The 26,835-nt window shown below is 36.7% G+C and overlaps 2 protein-coding genes across 9 annotated transcripts in view; both read right to left on the reverse strand.

Moving 5' to 3' along the window:
- SERPINI2 (serpin family I member 2) overlaps positions 1 to 20,566 on the reverse strand; it is a 35,718-nt gene extending 15,152 nt beyond the window's left edge. Inside the window, exons 1-5 of one of the 2 annotated variants that reach the window (XM_082741261.1) lie at positions 20,417 to 20,566; positions 17,813 to 18,067; positions 11,916 to 12,146; positions 10,362 to 10,556; positions 10,087 to 10,279 (exon numbers count right to left, since the gene is read on the reverse strand). In XM_082741261.1, coding sequence (XP_082597387.1) covers positions 10,087 to 10,279; positions 10,362 to 10,556; positions 11,916 to 12,146; positions 17,813 to 18,059 — 866 coding nt within the window. In that variant the 5' untranslated portion in view covers positions 18,060 to 18,067; positions 20,417 to 20,566. Of the gene's footprint in view, positions 1 to 10,086; positions 10,280 to 10,361; positions 10,557 to 11,915; positions 12,147 to 17,812; positions 18,068 to 20,161; positions 20,183 to 20,416 lie in introns of those variants that run through there. The other variant, XM_082741262.1, reaches the window with a different exon arrangement.
- Positions 20,567 to 26,344: 5,778 nt separating this feature from the next.
- WDR49 (WD repeat domain 49) overlaps positions 26,345 to 26,835 on the reverse strand; it is a gene marked incomplete at its 5' end in the record, with an annotated part of 130,671 nt that continues 130,180 nt past the window's right edge. For all 7 annotated transcript variants that reach the window (XR_014314317.1, XM_082741128.1, XM_082741127.1 and 4 more), the window contains one exon: positions 26,345 to 26,690. Coding sequence is in view for 6 of the 7 variants with exons in the window: in XM_082741128.1 (XP_082597254.1) it covers positions 26,560 to 26,690 (131 nt within the window). The remainder of the gene's footprint in view (positions 26,691 to 26,835) is intronic.

Raw genomic sequence — 26,835 nt, forward strand, 5'->3', positions numbered from 1 at the left:
ATTGCTATCAAATTTATTTGGGGGGTTAAATGATATATGGTAAAGAGGTGCAACATCCAGGACAGTGTCAGCACCACAACGGATGCTCAATACGTGTTAAAACTAAGTGAGAATAATAACAAAAATAATAAGAGATACTACTGAGTACTAAAAATGTTATAAACAGTACTTCATGGAACCCTCATAATAATTCCATGAAGCCCATATTATCATTGTCCCATTTAACAATTTTAAAAAATCTTAGTTATTTAAAGTTATACAGCTTGGTTTTCAATATTATGCTCTATTTTCCAGGATCTTGTCTTAACAGTTGTTAAAAATACTGTGAGATGCCACATTGGTCAGTATTTTTAAAAAATGATGACTCTCTCTGAAACTCAGCAAGATGGCGGAAAAGTAGGAGACCCTGTTTCAACTGGTCCCCTAAAGTGAGCTAAATATCTACCAGAACACTCTGATCGCCCATGAAATCAGCCTGAGATGTAGGATTATACACTTCTGGATCTCTACGTGAATAGAGGATCATCAGTGGAGAAGTAAAGCAGAGTGGGTAGCCTCAGACTGATATCAAAAGATCAGTAGAAGGGGGAGGGAGCCACCAGAAGTGACCCTTTGGAAAGTAGTACCCCAATATGAAAGTGCCCTGTGGTTGAGGACCAGAATTAACTTGGAGTCTGGTTGAAGGCACTCAAAAAGAGCAAAAGAGCCTAAGCAGCAACTGGTGGAATCAGCTGGTCACAGGCATGGGCCTAAGCCCACAGACCCAGGATGGCCACCACCAGCAACCACCTGTGTCAGAGAGAGTGTGGGGGAGCCTCCGCCGTCCCTGAGCTCACAGATTTTGGCTACTTGCACCACCGCTCGTCTGGGCATATTCCCACCCGCGCGTGAGAGTCTGGTGTTGGCACTGACCCACACTCTCTAGGTTCACACCCTTCTGTGCTCTGCATGACCTGAGTGACCGCAGGCTGTGAGTACACTCCCCCTACACCTGAGAATGCTTGGTATGGGTCCGGCAGGTGCTCTTTAGGACCCTGGCCTTCTGCTTTCTTATACACTAACAATGAAAATTTAGAAAGGGAAATGAGAGAATCAATTCCACCTGCTATAGCACCAAGAACCATAAGATACCTGGGAATAAATCTAACCAAAGAGTTAAAAGGTCTGTACTTGAGAACTACAGAAGACTCATGAAAGAAACTGAAGAAGATACAAAAAGATAGAAGACCATTCCATGCTCATGAACTGGAAGAATAAACATTGTTAAAGTGTCTGTACTGCCCAGAGCCATCTATACTTTCAATGCCATCCCGATCAGAATTCCACGGCATTTTTCAAAGAGCTGGAACAAACAATCCTAAAATTTATATGGAACCAGAAGAGATCCCAAATTGCCAAGGAAATGTTGAAAAAGAAAAACAAAACTGAGGGCATCACGTTGCCTGATTTCAAGCTTTACAAGAAAGTTGTAATCACCAAATCAGCATGGTACTGGCACAAAAACAGACACATAGACAAGTAGAACAGATTAGAGAGCCCAGATATAGACCCTCAACATTATAGTCAAATAATCTTCGACAAAGCAGGAAAAAACATACAGTGGGAAAAAGAGTCTCTTCAATAAATGGTGCTGGGAAAATTGGAGAGCTATGTATAGAATAATGAAACTAGACCATTCTCTTACACAATACACAGAGAAATGGGTGAAAGACCTCAATGTGAGGCAGGAATCTATCAAAATCCAAAATGGGTGAAAGACCTCAATGTGAGGCAGTAATCTATCAAAATCCTAGAAGAGAACATAGGCAGTAACCTCTTCAATATCGGCCACAACTTCTTTCAAGACATGTCTTCAGAGGCAAAGGAAACATGGAAAAATGAACTTTGGGGATCTTACTGCATTAAGATCAAAAGTTTCTGCACAACAAAGGAAACAGTCAACAAAACAAAGAGGCAACCTACAGAATGGAAGAAGATATTCACAAATGACACTACAGACAAAGGACTGATATCCAAGATCTATAAAGAACTCCTCAAACTCAACACACACAAAACAAATAATCACATTCAAAAAATGGGCAGAAGACATGAACAGACAATTCTCTGAAGAAGACATACAAATGGCTATCAGACACATGAAAAAACGTTCATCATCATTAGCCATCAGGGAGATTCAAATCAAAACCACTTTAAGGTACCACCTTACACTAGACAGAATGGCCAAAATCAACAAGACAGTAGACAACAAGTGTTGGAGAGGATGTGGAGAAAGGGCAACCTTCTTACACTGTTGGTGGGAACAAGTTGATGGAGCCACTTTGGAAAACAGTGTGGAGATTCCTTAAGAAATTAAAAATAGAGCTACTCTGTGACCCTGCCATTGCACTACTGGGTATTTATCCCAAAGATACAGATGTAGTGAAAAGAAGGGCCATCTACATGCCAGTGTTCATAGCAGCAATGGCCACAGTTGCCAAACTGTGGAAAGAGCCAAGATGCCCTTCAGTGGATGAATGGATAAAGAAGGTATGGTCCATATATATAATGGAGTATTATGCCTCTATCAGAAAGGATGAATACCCAACTTTTGTATCAACATGGACAGGACTGGAGGAGATTATACTGAGTGAAATAAGTCAAGCAGAGAAAATCAGTTATCATATGGTCTCACTTACTTGTGGAGCATAAGGAATAACATGGAGGACACTGGGAGAAGGAAAGGAGAAGGGAGTTTGGGGAAATTGGAGGGGGGATGAACCATGAGAGACTGTTGATTCTGAGAAACAAACTGAGGGTTTGGGAGGGGAGGGAGTTGGGGGGTTGGTGAGCCTGGTGGTGGGTATTAAGGAGGGCATGTATTGCATGCATCACTGGGTGTGGTGCATAAGCAATGAATTTTGGAACACTGAAAAAATAAATAAAAATTTTTTTAAAAAAGTAAAGTAAATAAATAAACACGAGGTGCAAGGAGAAGTTTTCCCAGAAGGGAAAAGGAAAGATGTTGTGTTATATTTTTTCCTTTCTTTAAGATTTTTTATTTATTCATTTGAGAGAGAGGGAGATTACACAACAGTGAGAGCACAAGCAGCGGGGAGGGGAAGGGTCAGAGGGAAAGGGAGAAGCAGACTTCCTGCTGCCTAACTTGGAGCTTGCTCCCAGGACTCCAGGATAATGACCTGAGTCAAAAGCAGATACTTAACTGACTGAGCCACCCAGGCACCACAGATATTGTGTTATCTTGAATAATCAGATAATGTGTTATCTTGAATGGAAAGATCAGAAAAGCTTTCCAAAACCCAAACTTGGTTTTAAGGAGTAAGAGAAATTATCCAGAAATATGGGGAGTGGTGGGAAGTGGAGAAAGGATTGAGATATGTTATCATCATGAAAAAAGCATTGTAACTACCAAATTTATATCTCTAAAATACTGCCTTAATCATTCCACTATCTTACTTGGAAATTTTCAACAATTCCTCTTTCTGTACAGGACTTAACCTTCTCAATTCTTTTAAAGCCCAGTTCAAGTCCTTCCCCTTCTGTAAAGACTGTTTACAATTCCAGTTTCTGAGGCTTCCTGTCCCCTCTCTTTTGTTTCGTGAACTTCCTAGTGCTTACTGATTATAACTTTCTTTAAATATTTACTGTCTGCTGCTGGATATTGTTAGTAAATTTCTTGCACAAATCTTGCACCACTCCATCTAAGTGGTGACCATCTTACTAGCAGGGAGCATGTCTATCCCTTTGCATCTGTTTCCATTCCTTGCCCATAGTGGGATCCCAATCAATCTGTGCTTTTGAACAGGAGATAAAGTTTCTGGGAAGTGGTAAACCGATAAGAGCACAAAGCTGTAAGACAGTAGACATGAGAGCTAATTCTGTCTTTCAACACTTAGTTGAATGTTGATCAATTCACTTTTTGACTGACTCAGTTTCCTTCCCTGCAAAATGCAAGGTGTAACTAAGTCAGACTGCAGAACCACAACATTTAGTATTAAATGTTTAATTAAATGCTTTACAAAGTTAAAGTGCTATATAATTGAAAAGTTCCTTTTTTATTTATCTTATTTGCATTTATTAAATAATCACTTTTGCCCATACACATAATCATAAAACGTGTTCTCAGAGGGTTTCTTAAATAGAGAAGATATGATATATAGAAATTGTGTGTCAGACTCTTCAACCTGAAGAATTTTGAGTACTAAGATATTTGTAGGATTCCATACTACGTTTAGACAAAGTTACATGATTATTTTAACTGCTATCCAATGCGGGTAATGCCCAAATTAGATATCTGGTATGTTATAAATAATAAACACTAGAAAGCACTCTAGTATTTTCAGACTATATTCTATCTTATTGGCCTTGATTCTGAACTAGTCCTACATCAAAAGGAAAGAATAAATGTTTCTAAACAGTAACCAAAATCTAAATAGTCACTCACATGTTCCTTCCTAGTGTTACTAATATAGAAGCATTTTTATGATTAATTTTTCTCTCTTTGGCAAACACTAAATTTTGCTACCAAAGAGATTTTTGTTTTATTAACAGAATTTAGTATAGTGGGTGTTACAAATTAAATTGTGCCCCCCCACATTCATATGTTAAATCCCTATCTCTCAGTACCTCATGATGTGACCTTATTTGGAAATAGGGTCATTGCAGATGTAATTAGTTGGCCCAAGGTCATAATGGAATAGAGGGGACCCTTAATCTAACATGATTGGTGTCCTCATAAGAAAGGAGAATGCCACTTGAAGAGAGATGGCCACTTGACAACAGAGGCAAAGACAGGAGTGGTGCATTTATATGCAGAGGAACACCAAAGATGATGGATCGCCACCAGAACCTGAGTAGAGGCAAGGAAGGAGTCCACACAGTCTCAGAGAGAATGGCCCTGCTGACACCTGGATTTTGGACTTCTAACCTCCAGAATTATGTGAATGAATTTTTGTTATTTTAAGTCCTAGTCACAACTGATTAAACTGTTCAGTTTTACCGAAATCTTTAGTTACCATTTAAAAAAAATTATTTTATTTTATTTTATTATGTTATGTTAGTCATCATACAGTACTTCATTAGTTTTTGGTGTAGTGTTCCATGATTCATTGTTTGCATATAATACCCAGTGCTCCATGCAATACATCCCCTCCTTAATACCCATCACCCAGCCCCTAACCACCTCCCCTCTAAAGCCCTCAGTTTATTTCCTGGAGTCTATAGTCTCTCACGGTTTGTCTCCCTCTCTGATTCCTCCTCTTCACTTTCCCCTCCCTTCTTATAATGTCCTCCATGTTATTCTTTATGTTCCACATACAAATGAAATGATATGATAATTGTTTAGTTATCATTTTGAAAGCCTCTCATATCATCCAGATATGAGAGAACCACAGCATTGAGTAATAAAACTGAAAACTGTCCATCCATTCTAAAGTATTTACTCAGCTTATATAGTTTTCCCTATCTGTACAGAACAGATTTCAAATGGGTGTTTTTGTGTCGTAAGGAAATTATTCATTTAGAGGAAAATGTACTTTAGAACTTTCAATCCATGATCTTCCTGCTCAGGAAACTAAAACTGTGAACTTAACACATAAGCAAGTCATTCCTTTAATAAATTGGAAGTCTCATCCTCTTATGAAAAGTGAATACATTTTAAATGTAACATTGTGTTAATATGATTGAATACTGATAACAATGTTTCAGTCTTGTGAATTTAAAAATCTCATTTTTATTTCTGTAGAGAGGTTTCCAAGAAAATGGTTGATGTCCTCCCTTTCATTATGCTGCATGTATTGGAAAGTTTCATCAGGATCCTCACAAGGAATGAATTAAAATCTGACTGGAAAGTTGAATTCTGATTTTTGAGGTATTTATCATTAGATAAAGGGAAACAACATAGAATTGTTTTCTTTGAAAATATTTATATAATTTAATTAAACAGTATTCATTTAGCATATACAATATGCCATGAAATGTCCTAGGGACCATGGAAGCCAAAATGAAGGAGACGTAATTCCCTGTTCCAAAGCTCACATCTTAAAAAGATAGATGAGAATGTGAGCAAGACATGGAAATGTAATGTAACAAGTGCCATAATGTAAATTTGTATAAAATGTTCTAGAAAAAAAAATAAGGGATGGTTGATTCTAACTGAGCATGTTGGGGGAAAGTACACCAAAGAGTTAAATGTGAGAGATGTTGAAGGATGAATGAGAATTTACTGGTTAGACACCACAAACAAGGAAGGGTCTTTCAGACAGAGGGGATAGGCGAGAGGGTGACTGAGAAGTAAGAGGAGACCTTCTATTTTGGGATTGGCTGGGCAGTGATCTTAAAGATTTTTATTTAGTTAGTTAATTATTTTGAGAGAGAGAGAGCATGAGTGGAGTGGAGGGGCAGAAGGAGAAGGAGAAACAGACTCCCCACTGAGCAGGGAGCCTGACCTGGGACCCGATACTCGATCACAGGGATCATGACCTGAGTCAAAGGCAGACACTTAACCAACTGAGCCACCAAGGCACCCTGGGCAGTGATTTTAACAGAGAAAGAAAAATAACCATTACTTCTGAAAGAAAAATAGCTATCACTTTCTTAGCACCTTCTATTTGCTAGATTTTGTGCTATGAGTAGAAGTATGTAATGAGGTTCTGTAATTGAAACTGCCACCAAATTTTTAAAAAATATTTGGTGCCTGGAATTTGTTTGAGAAAAGGAAGTACAACTGCCAATTAATATTTCTGTTTTCGTATCACTGAAGATTCAAGTTTCGCCTTTAAAACAAGTGTTCATTTGTTTGGTAAAAGCAACACAATGAACTTCTCATTATGCAAATAGAACCAGTGGGATGGAAATAGTGAAATTTGAAATCATGAGGGTATAATCTATTCTAGATGATATGAAAAGTTTCCACTGAGGGTCAAAATCTGCTGCTTAAGATTCTTATCATGACTGGGAGTCTGGGCTTAAAGGGCATGGGTGTAAACCTATGTTACCTTCTTTCTGTTCTGGGAAAAGCTGAAGGACCCTGGATGCTGGGTAGGAGGGAGATAGAAAAGACTTTGGGTGAGGGTCAGTCTGGCACCAGGACAGCCATGGACAGGAGACTCCTGATTATAAGAAATGGCTTAAACTCCAGAAACACTCATCCCTGGCACATGGTTTTTAAATAACTTTCCACCTTAGAAGCCTCTTTTATTAACACAGAGCTTTCAGTAAAATTTGGTCAAACATTGAAAATGTTTTTACTCCTATTAATTTGCCAAGGGCTACCCTAACATTACCACAAACCTGGTGGCTTAAATAACAGATTTATTGTCTCATAGTTGTAGAAGCTAGAGGTCTAACATTAAGATGTGGGTAGCATTGGTTCCTTTTGAGGACTGTGAGTTGAGTTCCAGGCCTCCCTCCTTGGCCTGTAGATGGACATCTTCTCCCTCTGTCTCTTCACATAGTCTTTCCGCTACATATATCTCTGTATCCAACTTTCTTCTGTTTATAAAGATTCCCCCTATGTCAGATGAGGGCCCACACTGATAACTTCACTTTAACTTGATTACTTCTATAAAGACTTTGTCTCCAGAAAAGTCACAATCTGGGGTAGTGGGGGTTAGGATTTAACCCCCATATGAATTAAGAGAGACATAATTCAACCCATAACCATTGTTCTTGGAGGAATTAAAAGAGAAGCCTGCATCCATACTGTAAGAGAAGTTGTATGAGAAGTGTGGCCACAGTTTGGAGAAGCTGCTATGGATGGATTTGTGGGCTGTGCAGCAATCTTGCAGAGATTCCTAACATGCTAGAGAAGGGAATTCTGGCAAAAGCCCTTACTTCCTATTGTCAGTTGAGTCTGGGACTTATGTTTTATTATCTAGGCATTTGTTAACTGGCTGAAGATGCTGGGGCTACCTTGGCTACAAGTATCACTATTCCAAGACTGATAAACCACAATTTAGGACTGTCAAATGACTCTCCTAAGACCCCACTGCCAGTACATGGCATGAATAATTTCTAAACACAGTGTTTTTGACCCCAAATCGTGATCTTTCCAAAAGAGGAAGAGAGAGAAAGAAATTTGAAAATAAACAAGTTAATCCCCCAAGTTGTTATTTCTGTTATTAGAAGATAAACTATCTGTCACATCATTTTATCTCCAATAGCTTACACGTAGTAGGACCCCTCCACCAATACCCTTTGAAAGACTGAATAATATCCAGGTAGAGATACACAGATGCTGGGAAATTAGAAGAGAGGTTGGGGGAGAGATTCGGATTTTAAAGACATGAAGAATAAGGGAATAAAAAGAGAGTAAGAATGAAGAATAAAAGAGAGGAAGAAGAAGAAAATTTTGATGAAATTCTAGTAAACATTAGTTGGGAACAGAAAGAAAAAAAAACTATAAGTCAGGGAGCAAGGAAATTTTACAGAAGAGAGAAAAATAAACAGAAGCGAGAGTGCTCCAGGGTTGAAGAATGCAAGGTTTTCAAGAAAAGGGGGATGGTCGATAATATTAGGATCAACAACCTGGAATTAGGGTGAGAAAAACATAGGATATGTTGTCATCTTGTCATCATCCTCCAGGATGACAAGGAAGGTAGAAGGAGAGATCTTCAAAGATGTATACAGACCTTGAGGTGAAGGGTAGAGAGGCAGGTTTGCTTAATGATATGTCTTCTTTAAGGAATGGGAAGTTGAGACACATGTTGAGAGTGACAGAAATCAACATAAATTGGCACCTGGGAATAGAAGTCAGGTTTTGGTGTGGTTTGTGTGAGTATTAAAAAAGAAAGTTGGGGCGCCTGGGTGGCTCAGTGGGTTAAAGCCTCTGCCTTCAGCTCAGGTCATGATCCCAGGGTCCTGGGATTAAGCCCCGCATCGGGCTCTCTGTTCAGCAGGGAGCCTGCTTCCTCCTCTTTCTCTGCCTGCTTTCTCTGCCTACTTATGATGTCTGTCAAATGAATAAATAAAATCTTAAAAAAAAAAGAAAGAAAGAAAGTTGAAGAAAAGTAAGGGGTCCCCAGCTCCAGCCTCAGTGAGGCCAGAAGGGGATGCGATTCACAGACCTGTACCCCTGGGGATAAAAATATGTGTTTATAAAAAATAAAAAGTTAAAAAAAAAAAAAAAAAAAAGAAAGTTGATAGTTGGAGAGCAGGAGTGGCCTTATGAGTAGGCCAGGGATTGAGGATGATTAGGGAGAAATTAAAGCAGGACGAAGACCAAGTAGCAAAAAGCATTAAAGATATATGGTGAGAATATGATTGAAATGAGTGACTGGATCCCACCTAAGTGGAAAAACAAGGAAAAGCCAAAGGGTTTAAATGACAAAAGGCCCAGAAGAGGAGTGTATAAGCCATACAGGATTTGAGTTTGCAGGAAAAATTAGAAATGAAAAGGACAGAATATCATTCATTAAACATCTGCTTCTTTTAAAAAATTGAGGCAGAGTGTGAATTGAGTTATGTGGGCACCACTTACTTTGAAGTTTCTCCTGTTGGCCAGAAGCATGATATTAAGAAATTAGTGTCAACGATTATTGTTTCCTGAGATAAGCCTTTGCAATTTCCATTTTATATTAACTATCTAAACCTGGCCATTGGATTTCCTATTTGTCATTCAATGACTATTAGAGCACTAGCTGTCAAAGTTGATTTAACATATCTTTTAATTGTCAAGATAACATATCTTTTAATTGTCTGGTATAATAAGTATGGGCAGGGGGTGTTTTTCCTGAAATGTAACAGAGGATAGGTATTTAAAATTCCAATTAGTAAAAAAAGTAGAGAAAGATAAGTTTGTATAATAAAAGGAATAAAAATTCCTTTTCATCTCAACATTCTGGCTTGCAGACTTACATTTCTTCATCTATTTCAGAGAATATTGAGCCTTTATATTCAGTTCTCCTCATGGCAAAGCATTGCTGGCAATGTTCAGACTTGCCTTTGTATCCACGAAGCGGAGTTATACTTCCAAATGCATTTTTCTTCCAATCAGTGGCCTTTTCAAGTATCTGTTATCTTTCAGTCAGCTATTCAAATGCCTCCATAAGTGAAAACATAAGAACCAAATAATAAAATGACATTACCAACCTAGGGAGGCTTACTTCCACTTCCTCTTCTTGCATCTCGGAGAACCATTTTAGGAGTTGATGAGCAGTAATTTGCTTTTCCATTTCTTCTATGTGCACGTTTTCTGCAGGAAGTACAATGATTAAACTAAACTTATCACCTTTATAAGGTAATTCCAAAACCTGGTAGTTCATGGACGATTCAGAAAAATAACCTGAAACAGAGAAAGAAAATATTAAATAAATATCCTTGGCAATTCCCAAAATCGTGCTTTGGAGGGCGATTTTTCATATTACCATATTTTGTTCTCACAAGAGTCTTCATCATCGGGATTTTGACCGACGCACCATCCTTCTTAGTAAAATTCATCAACTGTGTGCTCTCTTTTGTGAATTTCTGCTTCCAATCACCCTTGAAATAAATAGCATTCACCAGGACAAGCCGAGTCAGAGGACCAAAGTCTTCCTCTGAAAACATGTCTTTAATTTTCCCTGTGATGCAAGTGGAGGAGGAAACAGGAAGAGATAAGCAATAGTGGTTCAGTGGGACTGCTTTCTATAGCACTGAAACAAAAATTTCTTTTGCAGATCAGTTACAAACAGGTGCTTTCTCCTCAAACCTTGGCAATTCTGAGAGTAGAAAGCAGCACTATTAAACATTTCACTTAGAAACAGGTACAAACAGGTATTACTAGGAAACAGGAGATACAAGACTCTCTGAGGCAAATCTGGACAGACCTACTAATGGACTCTTCAGCAAGATTATTTGTGTGAATTGTTTTTCAGCCAGAAAGAACAAAAACTGAATGTCTCTGCCTTCATATTTACTCATAGTTTTCAAACTTTATTGCAAGTTTCTCCAGCAGGCCAATCAGAATTAGTAAGTTAATGGTACCCTCAAACCTTCTGCTCCCATGGCTAATGCCAGTGACCACCGGAGAAGGAACAAGAATGGAGTTGCTAGTGTGATTTTCTTCTTCAACATAAAAGCATGACTGAGTGCCATGGAGCTGTCTAGGGATGTTCATTATGTGTCCCATTAATGATACTTTCTTGTGAAAGCTGCTCAAAACACCAATCTCACATTCTCAACTATGCCTCCCTGTATGAGGCTTCTTATAAAGAATATGGTGGCCATTTATGCCATCATAATTTTTTGTAGCAAAATGGATGAACAAAGAAACAAACCACTGTTAAACAAGGACCTGATATGTTTGTTATTTCACATACATTATTCTCAAATCTTCTAATAATCCTGAAATGTTCTAATACTATCCTCATTTAAGGTGGGGCATAACTTAGAACTAAGTAGGATGTGAATTCAGATCTGAGTAACTTTAAACTTTTGTTCTTTCTACTGTGTGACTCCATAGTCCCTGAGGAATTTTAGCTGGCTTGTATTGAAATTAAAGTATAGATAACCACATTTATGATAAGACTATCAACATTTCTTATTAAACATTAACCCATCCAACTAAGATGTGTTATTTACAGTAATATGTGGAAAAGAAGGCACTTGAGGTTGACAGATCTAATTTTTACCTGGCCAAAGGCATTATTTCTACAGCCATAGATTAAAAACTTATGCTTAAACAAAAATTATTATTAAAGGTTTTTCCATTAAAATTCTATGAATAGGTGTCTTTCAAAAAACCTGTATGCTTTTCAAAGCAGCTTACAGTCTGTCTCAGTTTTACCATTTAGTATTAATTTGAATAACAGGGAAGCAAAATGGGAGAGCCCTCTGAGCCATAGTTTAGTAGGAAAATATTCAACCATTCTTTACTCTAGGATATTAAAAACCATGAATACAATGGCAAATAATGAGTTTATGAAAATGGGAAACTTTACCATCTGTTTTGCTTTCTACCCAGGTACTTATTGTCTCTGCAGAAGTCTTTGCATCCTGAAAATCCACCAGTTTTATGGCACTCTGAAAAAATTCCTTGTTGCTATGGAGATACTGTTCTTTCACAGTGAATCCTTCTTGAAGGTAGAGGGCATTGGCAAGATTAAATGTAAATTCTTGCTTTTTCTCTGAGATGGCAGAGAAAAATGACTTCAGCACAGAAAATTCTTCCCCTAAAAAATAATTATAATGTATACTGACATATTGAACAACATAAAAACAACAGCTTTTCAGCTTTGCTTCTAAGCACTGATTCGTATCACCATTTTTGCACCCTTAGGTATAACTAATGGTCCTTCCTGAGTTAGTATAAATATTTTAAGCATTTATCTTCATAGAATATGCATTTTATAAAGAACTCAGTTCTTAAATGGGAAGATTGTCATGTAAATTTGAAATTCACCAAAAACAAGAATGTGCATTTAGAAAAGCTGAAGGAAATTCCCTTTTTATAGTCAAATTTAGCTCATTCTTACTTGTTGGAAATTTATCTCTAGAACCTCATTCTTTGCATAACATGCGATATTTAAGGAAGGAAAATACTAATGAATATTGATGGGGGGATGACAGTGATGAGCAATCTTTTTCAATATTGTTTTTGTTTCAGCTTAAGAATTGCTCTGTTGTGAGCAATGGCACCTGTCCAAGTTTTGAAATTTATGAGCAACCCCTATAATCAGCTCTAGAGATGCACAAGAATCAGAATTGCCTATTTCTTCAGGTTCATGAATGTATATATTTTGGCTGTCTACGTGAAGAACAAAGATCTTTAACCGTTCCAACTATTGCCAGTAGCCAAATGAGGCCACCAGAGTCAGCTAGAATCACTGTTGGGCTGTTATTTATTGTTGCTCATTCTGACCGCACTGTTGTTGGGAAGGTAGATGTGCCTAGGAGATGATTCAGCTTTGGTCCTTGTTCAGGGGCTTCCTATTCACAACCAAAGATATTGATGCTTTTCAATCCCTTCTGGCTTAATCCTGGGACTCAATCATTAAGTCTAGAAACTGTATTTCAAATCAAAGCTCCTGTCAGGGCCTTTGTTATATTTTCAGTTAAATAAAATGCTATTTTTATAACTTAAAAATCGATATAGGCAATTATTCTTTATTGGAGGAAACATAAATGGAGAAAACATATTGGATACCCACTGAATAAAGAGAGAAAAGTTTTAATGAGGACATGCCTTGAGTTGTCCATTGGAAATAAGGCATTTGTGTGTGTGCATGTGTATGTGTGTGCATACACTTTATCGGAGAGCTAACAGTCATAGGCATCTTTGTGCAAATAAGAATACGTTCTCTTCCTGGTGGGGGAGGGGGAGGGCTATAGCCCCATGGCCTTATATCTTGTCTGGCTGAGTGGAGCCTACATTTCAGTCCCCACTTCTCTCCTTGTCCTCCCCTGCTTTCCTGCAGGTACAACCCAAATAACCATATTGGAGTCTCTGTGAAGTATATTTCATTATATTTCAAACTCCATAGTTCTCCATTCTTGGGGATATAGATATAGACATAAACAATGTTAGCCATAAGAACTTATTGCCCTATGGTTGGATTTGAAGAATTTTAGCAAGTCCTTACAATCCTAGAATTCTTACATAAGGAAGGGAAAAAGGTTAATCTATTTTACTTGTTCATGCAATTTCAGAGGCAATCACTTGCTATTTAAAGCTGAGGGAAATATCTCAATAAATGGGAGGCTACAGAGAAGACTTTCTGAGAGAAAACGTGAGTATTTTCCAAAGAATTAAATAAGGTCAGAAATGAAGTGGCAGAATTTGAAACTAATCTTCAGAAATTTGTAATTTATGAGCATTTTTAAAGGAATGGGGGAATAAAAGAAAAGGGGGAGAAAAATAGTTCTGACTCATTTGTCAGAGCAAAAAGATTTATGTCAAGTACTTAAGGTCTAAGACTGTATGACAAACAGTCAGTTGCCCTCTGATAAATCACTGGATTCAGAAGTCAATGAAAAATGTCATCAAGTAGCACAAGTTTGGAGGAGAATATAAAGTTATCTGCCTTATAAATTTGATTAAATTTATAGATTAATAACCTCTTTCACAAGATCAAAAAGAATATGTATACATGGATCTTAATAAGCAAAGAGAATCAATTTATTTCATTTCCTAAAGCAGAGCTAGAGAAAATCTACAGGTCATGGGGTGAATGTAACTTTCGGTTTGACTGTACTAGACCTTCAGAAAATGTTCCAAAATTCATCACATGTTTACTTCTCCTACAGTTAAGGCCCAAAGGCCAATTGTGTGTGAAATGTGAGAGATCCAAACATGAAAACAAAGGGAGTCATGGGATTATAGATAATTTTAGCCAAAAGATCCATATAAATCAATTATTCAAACTCCTCTCTTTTTAGTGTGGAATCTAAAATCCAGACAGATACAGTAACTTTAGAGGAACAGATCCTAAGTTTGAATGGTTGCAGAGCAAAGATTCATGGCTTGTTCTCTTTCCATGACACCCTTGGAATAAGGAAGCACCTCCATTAGTCTTTGATTAGCAAGCAGCATAGTAGAAGCAAAGCAAAAATGGAAAATTATCGGATGCTCAGTAGACTGGAGAAGGTAAATTCCGAGCAGATGTTTCGACAGAGGACACTGAGAGCCCTGTGGGGGTAGGATCCCAGGAGTTGTATACCCATCTGTGGAACAAGGCAGGTGTTCACATAAAACAATCTGATAGCAGGAAACGTAAAATGTAGACAAACTGAACAGAGAGCACCTTTGATAATCATTGGGAATAGAAGGTAGGGCCAGCACTAGGATGAGTCAATGGTATACTTATATTGAGCATAAAATTTAAGGAGATGCCAACAGACTCCATAACCAAGAAGATATTTTGTTGCCACAGATTTTTTTTAAAATCAGTTTTAATGCAAAAAAACCCATGAAGAACAAAATACAAAAATATTAAATAAAGACAGAATCATGACTAGTGATTTTCCTCTTCATCTTGGTTTCCAATACCAGTCACCACCTTCTGATCTGACATACACTTGGTCCCCCCCTTAACACCATTTTGTTCTTCTTTCTCCAGACCTTCTGAGCCTTTTCCATTTCCTTGCCCTCTTCCACTCTGTCCCCTACCTTAACTGTCTCCTTGTTCCTTATTCCTTAATTCCCTCCTCTTTTTTATTTTCCAGAGTTTATTTTTCATATTTTTTCTCTCTCTGGCTCCTCTGCCTTTTCCTTTTGCAATTATCTTCCATCTGTGTCCCTCTCTTTCTCTCTCCCTTAACAAAGCATAATAGAAAGCAGCTTTGGTAGATTTTGTTACATGTGTTAACATACTCATGTTTAATTGTCCATATATATATTCTCCCAAGGAAAATATAATATATTGCCCTAAGGATCCACAGCTCTCAGTGAATCATTTTTGGAATTCATTCTGGACAATTTGCTGAACCTTTCTTCACCTCCGTTTCCTCGTCTAAGCAGCAGGGTTATGTCTACCTCACAGAGTAACTGTGAAGAGTAAGTGAGATAGTGGATACCAAACACAGTAACAGTGACTGCTGTACTATCTATATGATTGATAGTGTCGTCCTCATTACTACTGTGATTAGCCTTACATTCACAATCCATAGTTGTTAAGATTTCCGTGTTTCTCTACAAGAGATATCCATAGAGAGTAGTTTAAACTTCAGAGATTCTGATGTTGCTTATTTATCATAGAATCAACTTTACATATCTTTATAAATGCTCTATTACTTTTCAAAGCAGTATTGTGTGATTTAAATGTTTCTGAGACTATGTAGTGGGATTTGCGGAAATTAATACAGACAGTCAAGACTAAATTTGGAACACAGTAGCTTCATTTTGCATTATTCACAAAGGAAAATTCTTGCAATTAACTTCACCATCACCAACTTCTTTTCTACATAAAATTGCTTTTATTTAAAACAAAGCAAACAAGACCTTCTAAAAAAGAAAAACAAATCTCTAAATATAATTACTCTGTTCTGAGGCAAACATACTGAACTTAGTAATACTGATTAAATTCCCACATCAAAAATCTGGAACGTTCCTCTGATGGTTAGGACACATTACCTGACAGTGATGCAAAAGTCTAAAATTTAAAATCATTATGGAAATTGAGGACACAGTTAGCCAGAGAAATGGACAACCCTTTCTTTTTCTTTCTTTCTTTCTTTCTCTCTCTCTCTCTTTTTTTTCTCTCTCTTTTTAAAGATTCTATTTGGGTGCCTGGGTGGCTCAATGGATTAAGCCTCTGCTTTTGGCTCAGGTCATGATGTCAGGGTCCTGGGATCAAGCCCTGCATCGGACTCTCTGCTCAGCAGGGAGCCTGCTTCTCCCTCTCTCTTTGCTTGCCTCTCTGCCTACTTGTGATCTCTCTCTGTGTCAAATAAATAAATAAAACCTTTTAAAAAAAAGATTTTATTTATTTACTTGACACAGAGAGAGAGAGAGAGAGCACCGAGGAAGGGAGAGACAGTGGGACAAGCAGACTCCCCACTGAACGCTGAGTCAGATGTGGGAGCCAACACAATGCCTATCCCAGGACGCAGAGATCATGACCTGAACCAAAGGCAGGCACTTAACTGTCGAGCCACCCAGATGCCCCAACAACTACCCTTTCAAACAGGATGACAGCACTAAAGCTTCTATACAGTATCTCAGACCTTCTGGGGACTCTGCAACAACAATGCTTAATACACAAAAAGACCTCAGATAGGTTATCTGAGTGCTTTTTAAAGAGATTTCCTAGGGGCTCCTGAGAGGCTCAGTGGGTTAAGCTTCTGCCTTCAGCTCAAGTTAGATCTCAGGGTCCTGGGATCAAGCCCCACATTGGGCTCTCTGCTCAGCAGGGAGTCTGCTTCCCCCCTACCTATTTGTGAGCTCTCAATCTTTCTCAAAGATTTCCTAGGGCACCTGGGTGGCTCAGTCAATTAAGCATCTACGTTCAGTTCAGGTTATGGTACCAGGGTCCTGGGATACAGGACCTAGTCTGGATCTCTGCTAGGTGGGGAGCCTGCTTCTCCCTCTCCCTCTGCTTGCAGCTCCCCCTGCTTATGCTGTCTCTATGTCAAATAAATAAACAAAATCTTTAAAAATAATAAAATAAAAAAAGATTTCCTTTAAAGACTATTAACCAAACAAGCTTTTAAAATGTATGTCTACATTACTGCTTTTTATTGGTCTCAATCAGGTTGAAAAGTTGAATTTTAGTTATAAAACTAATTTTTAAAAGCTAATAAAATAATGAGAGATCCACACAAAGATTTCTGGGTGAGGATGCTCACTGCAGCATTTTTATAAGAGAAATATAGGAAACTACCTAATAATGAGAGGTTAAGTAAGTAACAATATTTCCATAAGAGGCAATAAAATGCAACAACTAAAAATTATATTCTGAAGCTGGTATGAGAAAATGATCACAACATACTGAGAGTGGAAGAATAAACAAATATACATACATAGACACACACATGCACACACAACATAAGTCTCAATTAAAACTGCCTGAAACAGGACAGAAAAAAATATACTAGTATACTCACAGTTTCATATCTGTATGAAAATATCTGTATTAAAAATAGTACATTCTTCTAGTAACATTTTCATTAGAAAACAATTAAAATGAATATTTTTAAAAATTCTCCATTTTATTATAAGTTCACACTTTTTTTTAAATTTTTTTATTTTTTGTAAACATATATTTTTATCCCCAGGGGTACAGTTCACACTTTTGAATATTTTCCATGTATTTCAATTCTGAGACCCTGAACTTCTAACTGGCAAAATAAATTTGAGCACATCTTATCCAGTATAAATAATTATAAGTAAGAATCTCACCGGCTGAGGTTTCCTGAAGTTTTAAAGTTTGTCTTATCTGCTGTCGTGCTTTTCCTTTTGCTCCCAGTTGTACCATCCCAAGACCCAATGTTGTTCCAAAGGGGGAAAATATAATGTTGTTCTCGTGAGATAAAGAAATAGCTTGATAAAGGTCCACTGCAAATTCGATATTTCTTTGAGCCGACGGTCTTGAGGCTTGGCTTCCAGAAAAAATCAGTAGGAAACTCCACAACAAGATCTTACACATTTTGACCTCTGTGCGTTAATTTAAAAAAAAAAAAAAAATTTGGTTTTCAAAATAATCAGAATTTACCATAGTAAGCTCCAACAGAAAACTTGTTACCTACTAGAACAGACTATTCTAAGATGATTCTCATGCCGGTTTTCACATGAAGGATCATCTTTTAGGAGAAATAGATCCTGTGCTAATGGCATTTTTATATTCCTTCAAGAACTAGATCAAAATACAAAGCAGTCATCTAAAATCAAAGAAGTTATAATTCTGAAACACTATCAATAAGCAATACTATCTCTAAATAGCTGTATGATACTTTTTCCTATTTTTCCCATGATTCTAAATGGGATCACCTCTAACTCTTTATCAAGGGAATTCTCTGTCCACTCTACTCTAAAACTGTAAATCAAAAGAGAAACAGAATAAAAAAATAAAGACACTCTAGTGTGGTTTTAAACCTATAATAGAAAGTTAATGCATTTTAAATTAGTTTGAGTAATCTGGCAAAGTCTTTGCAGTAGGAATTTTCACACTTTACACAATCTCACTTATGGGGCAAAATACCCCAAAATCCACAGTGCACTTTTTTCAAAGTGAGTAAAAACAAACTTGGAAAAACCATAAAGAAACATAATTACCATCAAATACAACTGATACAATAACAAAAGAAGAAAGCAATTTTTTTAAAAAAATCAAAGAATAATTTGAAACTTAACACATACAAAAGAGGTGTAATTGAGAACTTTATACAATTTACAATACTAATGATACCTCATTAAAGTGTTCTCCACTAAAAATACAGGAAATTCAGCCATCTGACTGCATCTTAAGAATGAGTTTCACGATATTACCACAAACTTCATGAAATACTGATTCTGAAATCCTTATAAATTTTAGTGATACTACTTTTACCTTACAAAAAACACATCTTAGTATCCCTTAGTAACTCCTAGTTTAATAGGTTACTAAGAAATAATGTTCATTGGGGATAAAGATGAAAGCCTCCAGAACAATGTATTGTTAGCCTTAAAAAATGAAGAACTATATTTCTAAAGTGTTTTATAGACCATTATGAGGGTCAACATGACCCATTTGTTAAGAGTCACTATTACATATAAAGATTACTAATAGTCAACTATTCTCTAAAACTAAGATATAGAATCATTAGCCAGCTAATATTTGTAGTTAAACTCTGTTTACTTAGGTACACAACTTGAAAAGGAAAAAGACCTCAAAATGCAATTTAAAAAAGCACTTGTTGGGGCACCTGGGTGGCTCAGTGGGTTGGGGCCTCTGCCTTCGGCTCTGGTCATGATCCCAGGGTCCTGGGATCCAGCCCCGCATCGGGATCTCTGCTCCTCCGGGGAACCTGCTTTCTGCCTGCCTCTCTGCCTACTTGTGATTTCTCTCTCTCTGTCAAATAAATAAAATCTTTAAAAAAAAAAAAAAAAAAAGAACTTGTTGGGGCGCCTGTGTGGCTCAGTGTGTTAAAGCCTCTGCCTTCGGCTCTGGTCTTGATCCCCGGGTCCTGGGATCGAGCCCCACATTGGGCTCTCTGCTCAGTGGGGAGCCTGCTTCCCTTCCTCTCTCTCTGCCTGCCTCTCTGCCTACTTGTGATCTCTGTCTGTCAAATAAATAAATAAAATCCTTAAAAAAAAAAAAGATGTATATTTTCAAACAAATGTTTTATTTGAGGATTAAATTAGTACATAAGGTTGTGAACTGTTGTGCAACAATAGGAAAAGCCAGTAAGAGAAGCTTTATGTCCAAAATACATTTCTTTGTATCATTTTCTAATATATTCAATATCTCAGAAGATTTCTGATTAGAAATATCAATTTGTAGAAATAAAAGTAGTCAAAATGTTATTTGTACTTTTAAGTCACCAAGCGGCAATTCATTAGGCACATCTACATGTATTTGGTTTGTGTCAGAATAATAATAAATAATATTATGAAAGATATAATTTTCCCTTATAATAGAATCTGAGGGGTATCCTCTTATTATTCTTAATAATCTTAATAACTAAAATTAACATTATTTGAGCATCCAGTTCTCCCAGAAAATTTCTACACAAAGTTCACAGCAAAAAATTGTCTTAAAAATTCACTTACCTCATTAGGTTTTGAATCCTATTTCATTAGAAAGCATGAAGTATTGTGAACCAAACAACATGATGAATAGTCCTATAAGAATTTGGCCTTCAAATTTACAATGACACCATTTAAAGAGAATAAAAGTAATGTGTTAATTTGATGAATTTAAATATTATCTGTATCAAAGTGAATTGAAATACCATTTCTTTACTCTTTGATCAGTATTATAGCATAGGGCTTCATTCAAAAGCTATTTAATTTTAAAATACTTACCCCAAATTCGCTTCTGATTATTCACTGTAGTTTTATAACTGAAATGCAACTGCTTGGAAACACTAGTACTTAAAATACTTGATCAGTCAAGGCCAACTTTATTTATCTTGAACGCTGTATGATTAATTCCTTTAAACCCAAAGCAGGTGTTCACTACCTTTGTATAAAAGGACAAATATGATCAGGTTAATGATCAATGATGCAACTGGCAAGAATTGAGAGAGAAAACCATAATAGTTTTATAATATTTCACCCATTATTCCACTTCTTTTACAGTAAACTGAAATAAAACTTGGAAGGATATACTAGGGCTTATAAATTTGCTAGTAATTAGTTCTTTTTGTTTCTCACAGGACTTGCACATCAGATTCCCAATGTATGCCATCATAAATATTTCAGAATGCCTATAAGAAAAAGGATAAAGCTAAATCAAGTCCAGAATGCAGAGACAAATTGCTGCTGCACTTACAGAGTTCGCAACAATTCATCAAATTATACAATTGTCACAGGAATTTCCTGTGGTTACATTTTAATCCTTAGGAAAAAGAGTAGATACTGAGAAATGCACTCTCTATTTTGAACAAAAAGACCAGATTAAGATTATTGATTTACCAAATTATACGAAGGCAATACTATTAAACATAGATTTAATAATAAACATCGATTTTACTTTTATACACTTTTAAACTTTTACATGGTTTTCTCTACCAACAGTTCATTAATAAAAAATGGATGCATAATTGAACGGTTCATTCTTCTAGTTCAAATCAATCACCTCAATGACAATCAGATATTTAATACATTGTATTATTCATCAGTTGTCTCTAAGAAGAAAAATGGAATATTTGTTCCAGTTACTATCAACTATTCCCTATTCATAATTAAATGTAGTTGTTTCTGATAATTTTATGAAAAAGAAATAAGGAAATAAAATGAATATAGATACCTTCAAATGGAATTCATCAGAAAAACTTTTTCAAGAATCTTGTTAATCTCTTTCAGTGTCCTAATGGGGCTAGAGCTCACTGCCCAGCCCTGATGGTTGCTATAGGCCATAACCTCTTAATTCACTAAAATTCTTAACTGCCCATCTAAGTGTCTCTAAATGTTTTCTAAATCTTGGGTTATAATAATATTACTTGCTCTAACATATGCAAATTCATTTCCAACTTTTAATTTAACACTATCAGCGATCATTTTCCAAAAAGAGTTATGCAGCACAAGAGCACAATCTTTCTTCTTATTCTACTATGCAATTCATAAATAATAAGTCTGAATGTTCAAGATTATCACTCAATCAATGCTTTTCTCCCCCTGTAGTGACACCAGCGAACATCCATCACAAGTACCATTGGCTACCAAATTATTATTTCTCCATATTACTCAGATCATAATGTGATTTAACCTGGAACAAGCCATTACTTTTCCTTCCAATGACAGAAGCAGACACTCTGTCTTAGTAAGATCATTTAATGAAGTTGTTCTGTAAGGACCTTATGTTAGAGCAGTTCAAGCAGAATATACATTTTCCTGTCTTTTGGGGAGTAAAAAAAAATGGCTATGAATTTCTCCTCCATGGTTTAAGCTCTTTTAATAGACAATAAAGATACCACAATTGCCCATAAAATATTCCTGCAGACCTTTTAAATATTTTCACAAATTTGTTCCTTCTACAACTTTATTTTATCTCTAAAGAATTAGGAAAAAAAAATTCATTACTGAGAACCAAAGTGTCTTGGTATTAATTTGATACTACTACTGTAAAAAATAAATCTTTTATATGTATGAAAATAATAGCAAGAGGTTACAAGTTCAATATCATCATCTTTCTTAGCTTTTTGTAGGTTTTTTTTTTTAAGTAAAAATGTATTTAATTCCAAACCTTAAAAACATACAGGAAATGTTCTCATTAATAAAGGACTTAAAATCTAATTCTTCTATTGGAGCATGGATTAACTTCAGGCATTTTTTTTTTCCTCTGTCAGGTTGCTCCATATGCTTTGTGTGGTAAAAGGAAAATATTCTGAGAAGAGAACAGGTTAAATTATGTTTAGTGTAAATCTACATACCACAAACAAAGTAGTCTACTGAAAATTCTGGCACAGTCTATTTTAATGTGACAAGTCCCTCTCGCTGTAGAAAAATGGATCTTAAATAATTGAACCTAAGTGTTAATTTCAGAAATAACTTATAAAGTCTTCAACTCTAGGAACATTTGATAGGCGAGACCCTGTTACTTGCCTTGCACAATTAGATGCTATAAGATAGAAGAATAAGACGTTAATAACCAAATGTCTTATTTTTTCCTTTTGTGTGCATTTTCATTCCAAGTATTAGAAACAGTAACATTAAAAGAGACTTTCATACCTCTAAAAGCTCTAGTCTCATTAAATATACTTGTGAGACAGCTCCTCTTAATTCCTTTCCCGGAAGAGGCCCTGAAGTTAATTAAAGATGGGATTAGGGTTATACACAGCACAGTGCCTTGCACACATGGTAGGCTACAGAGAGGACCCTGTCTATATGAATGAGACACTTTCAGACTAATCATTTCAAAGTCATTTCCAAGGGTAAAAAAAGTAAAATACTTCTAGCAAAAGAATTTCCAATTTATACCAGAAACACTAGTCGGATCATTCAACTTTGCCTAATAAACCACTGCATTTTATGTGCCTTCACTCCAGAAAGCTGATGGCAGAAGAAGTGTATCCTATTGATATGTGTATACCTGGTGTCTGTAACGGTCCCTTACATGTGTCTTAAATCATTGGTTGGGCAGGTGGACGGGTGAGTGGATGAATGGATCAAGAGATGGAGGGCTGGGTATATGGATGGAGAGCAGAGCCTGCACAAAGTATTTGGTACCCATATTATAGCTCTTCAACATCTTAATATTCCCTTAAATTTCTGGAAATGTGCCTCAGATTTCACTCCACTGTACTGTCATCCATCTATAATTCAAAAGTCATATGTTCAAAGTTTGAATTGATGGATTATCGAATCAAACCTCCCAACCAGTGCAAGAATTCTCTGCAATATCCTTGTGAGAGAGTTATTCAACTGCCAAAGCATATCAAGAAATCCTTTGTTCCAAGGCATCCTTTCTCATTTTTAAAAAAATAATTTACTTTGAAATACTTTCAAATTTACAGAAAAGTTGCTGGTATAACGAACTAGCTAGCATCTCCTTCTCTCTGTGCTTCCCTGGTGGTTAACATTCTACCACACATGTGTGCTCAGTCTAATATCTAACCTTTCTCTCCCTCTTCCTCTCCTAGAGATGCAAAAAATATAAAAACTCACTTACATTATGTATCTAATACATATATATGGTATATGTGTGTGTGTATACACACACATTAGTATTTTCTGAATCATTTGAGAGCAAGCTGCAAGTATAATTTGTTAATCACTCCTAACCATGTCTTCCTTCCTCCCCTCCCCTCCTTTTTCTTTTTTTTAATCTCTCTTTTTTCCTTTCTTTTTCCTCCACCTGCCCTCCCTCCTTTCCTTCACCCCTCCCTTTCTCTGTCTCTGTCTCTCTATTTGTAACCATGAATTCACAGGGGGATCTCTAACCCAATCTAACATCTCTGGGTTCTTTCTACTTTTCCTCTTTATGTTATAAATACCATCTATAAAAATGAGATATTCGCCTCTCATCCTCAATATACTCACTGATTTATTCATTTTTTAAAGATTTTATTTATTTATTTGACAAAGAGAGATCACAAGTAAACGGAGAGGCAGGCAGAGAGAGAGATAGAGGGAAGCAGGCTCTCTGCTCAGCAGGGGCAGAGATTCGGGACTCTATCTCATGACCCTGAGATCATGACCTGAGCTGAAGGCAGCGGCTTAACCCACTGAGCCACCCAGGCACTCCTGATTTATTCATTTACTTACTAAGTATTGATTTTCTCAACGTAACCAACCTCCCTACTACGCTGGCCATCTCCTCCACTTACCTCTCTGCCTTTCTACCACCTAAATCCCCCTCCCACTGCCCAGTCCCAGGCTCATGGATCCAGTGGGATTCTCTGCTGGGTCTTTTCTCTGTTCCTCTGCCTACCTTTCATAGCCAAGCAGCAGGCCTACCACCAATTTCTCTGCACCAAGATGGGGAGGAGAGGGAACATGAGACAGCTCTTCCTGTTTTAGTCAGTATTAGGAAGCAGTTCTAGACTCTGCCTTCTTAAAATTGTGTTCATTGTTTCAACTTCTACTCTTTTTCTTCATGGTAGCTTTGAAATATTTGAGAATAGGTTATGTCTCCCATGAATTCTTTCTTATGCCAGACTTAGCCATTTCTTTACCTGTTCCTCTGCAACATGGTCTCCAGAGCCTTTATCACTCTGACAACATTTTCCAACATTTGTTGATTGATGCAAATATATATTTATTTTATACCTTTTCCGGATGTGATTGCCATTCAAGGGGAGAGAAAAGCAGTATACGTAGAAGTCACAGTGCCTGACCAGGACGCACCTAACTGTAGCCGGAATAGTCAGCATCTTCTAAACCTCTTCTCTGTCACCCTCTCCACCAACTGAAACATTTGCTTCACTGATGCTAGAAATTCTTTTGCTGGAGTTCATTTCACTGACTTTATAGGAATAAAAAGAAGTGAAGGAAAAGTTGAAGTGAGAACCATGGTCTTTGGAGTAAAACAGACCTGGACTCTAATCTCAACTCTGCCATAGACATTTGGGCATTCTTCTGATGGATCCAAATCTCAAATTTTAACCCTAAAATGATTCTTGGGTGGCTTAAACAGAAAGAAGATTTACAGTTACTGAGCAGAGTATGTTTCTATATATTGTTAGTTCTTTAATTGCGTGCTATACCAAAATTCCTCTTAAAATACCACATTTTGGGGGCACCTGAGTGGCTCAATGGGTTAAGCCTCTGCCTTCAGCTCAGGTCATGATCTCAGGGTCCTGGGATCGAGCCCTGTATCAGGCTCTCTGCTCAGTGGGGAGCGTGCTTCTCGCTCTCTCTCTCTCTCCCTGCCTGCCTCTCTGCCTACTGGTGATCTCTCTCTGTCAAATAAACAAATAAAATCTTTAAAAAAATACCACATTTTTCGAAGAACTCTTTAAAATGCAAATGTGTAGTAAATAATTAAAGTTAGACGAATGAATTTATTAATTACTCCTACAGAACAGTAAATAAAGAAGCATAAGAATACTGGTTACCTTGTAGATGATGATATTTATAAAGAAAAATAGATAGAAAAAGTGAGGCATTGTGTTTCAGAACCAAACATTTCCTACTTGAGCTTCTACATAGAATGAGTCCTATATATATATATAGCTTCAGTCTCTTTGATTTTTTTATCTCCAAGGTTATTACCTCTTTGGTTGTGCTATGCCTCTCAAGAATATGTAAAACCAAATACAGGAGTAGAACATATGCAGTAATTTCTCAGTAAGTACACAGAAAAATAAATGTAGGTCTGTGACAATGAATGGGAACAGTCCTACTGACATTTACAGAATCATTTTAAAAGAGACTAGAGGAGCACCTGGGTGGCTCAGTTGGTTAAGCATCTGCCTTCGGTTCAGGTCATGATCTCAGGGTCCTGGGATCAAGCCCCGCATCAGGCTCCCTGCTCAGCGGGGAGTTTGCTTTGCCCTCTCTCTCTGCCTCTCTGCCATTCTCTGCTCCTACTCTAAGTAAATAAATAAAATATTCAAAAATATTAAATAAAAGAAACTAGAAAGTGTGTAAATATGTAGAAATGGCTTTCTCAGTTAAGTTTGCTGATAGTCACTGTGTTTGTGTTTTTCATATTTAACTTCAAGGCAGCTTTTACAATAAAAATTGATCAAAAAGATTTGTCTGTCAAAGTAACCAGAAGTGCAACTGGTTAGAATACATTGTTCTGAATATGTACATTTTTACATAAAACCACTTGAGAACAAATGATGCCAGTTGTTATTGCCTCCTCTTTAATCAATCTTTTACTGAGAATACACAGAAAGTAAAAGGTGATGGATAAAAGCAGCACTGAGACATTGTCTGAAAACAAAACTTCCCGAAGTTTAAATATAAAGTAAAAGAATGGTGCAGAATTCTTGATTCCTTATATGTGTTCTATATTCATACTTCATTTGACAATGAAATATTTATTTCTCTTTCAATTATAATTGCTTCTTATTTCTTTTTATCTTCACTTCACTACTTGTTTCTTGACATAATTGCTTGGCTCTTCGTTCCCGATCCAGAATTTCTTTGGGGAACAGGTTTTTCTCATCAAATACGGCTTTCAAAGCTATGAAATGATGAAGAAAATGACATGGAAATTATACTTGGTAAAAGACTCAATTAAATGAAATAGTGGGGAGAAAATTCTTGTTTCAATTCATCTGAAAATTCGTATGTTCCTAAAACTGAGAGTGTATTTGGGGGAATTTTCT

Source organism: Mustela nivalis, assembly GCF_964662115.1.
Source record: "Mustela nivalis genome assembly, chromosome: 1".
Classification (NCBI taxonomy): domain Eukaryota; kingdom Metazoa; phylum Chordata; class Mammalia; order Carnivora; family Mustelidae; genus Mustela; species Mustela nivalis.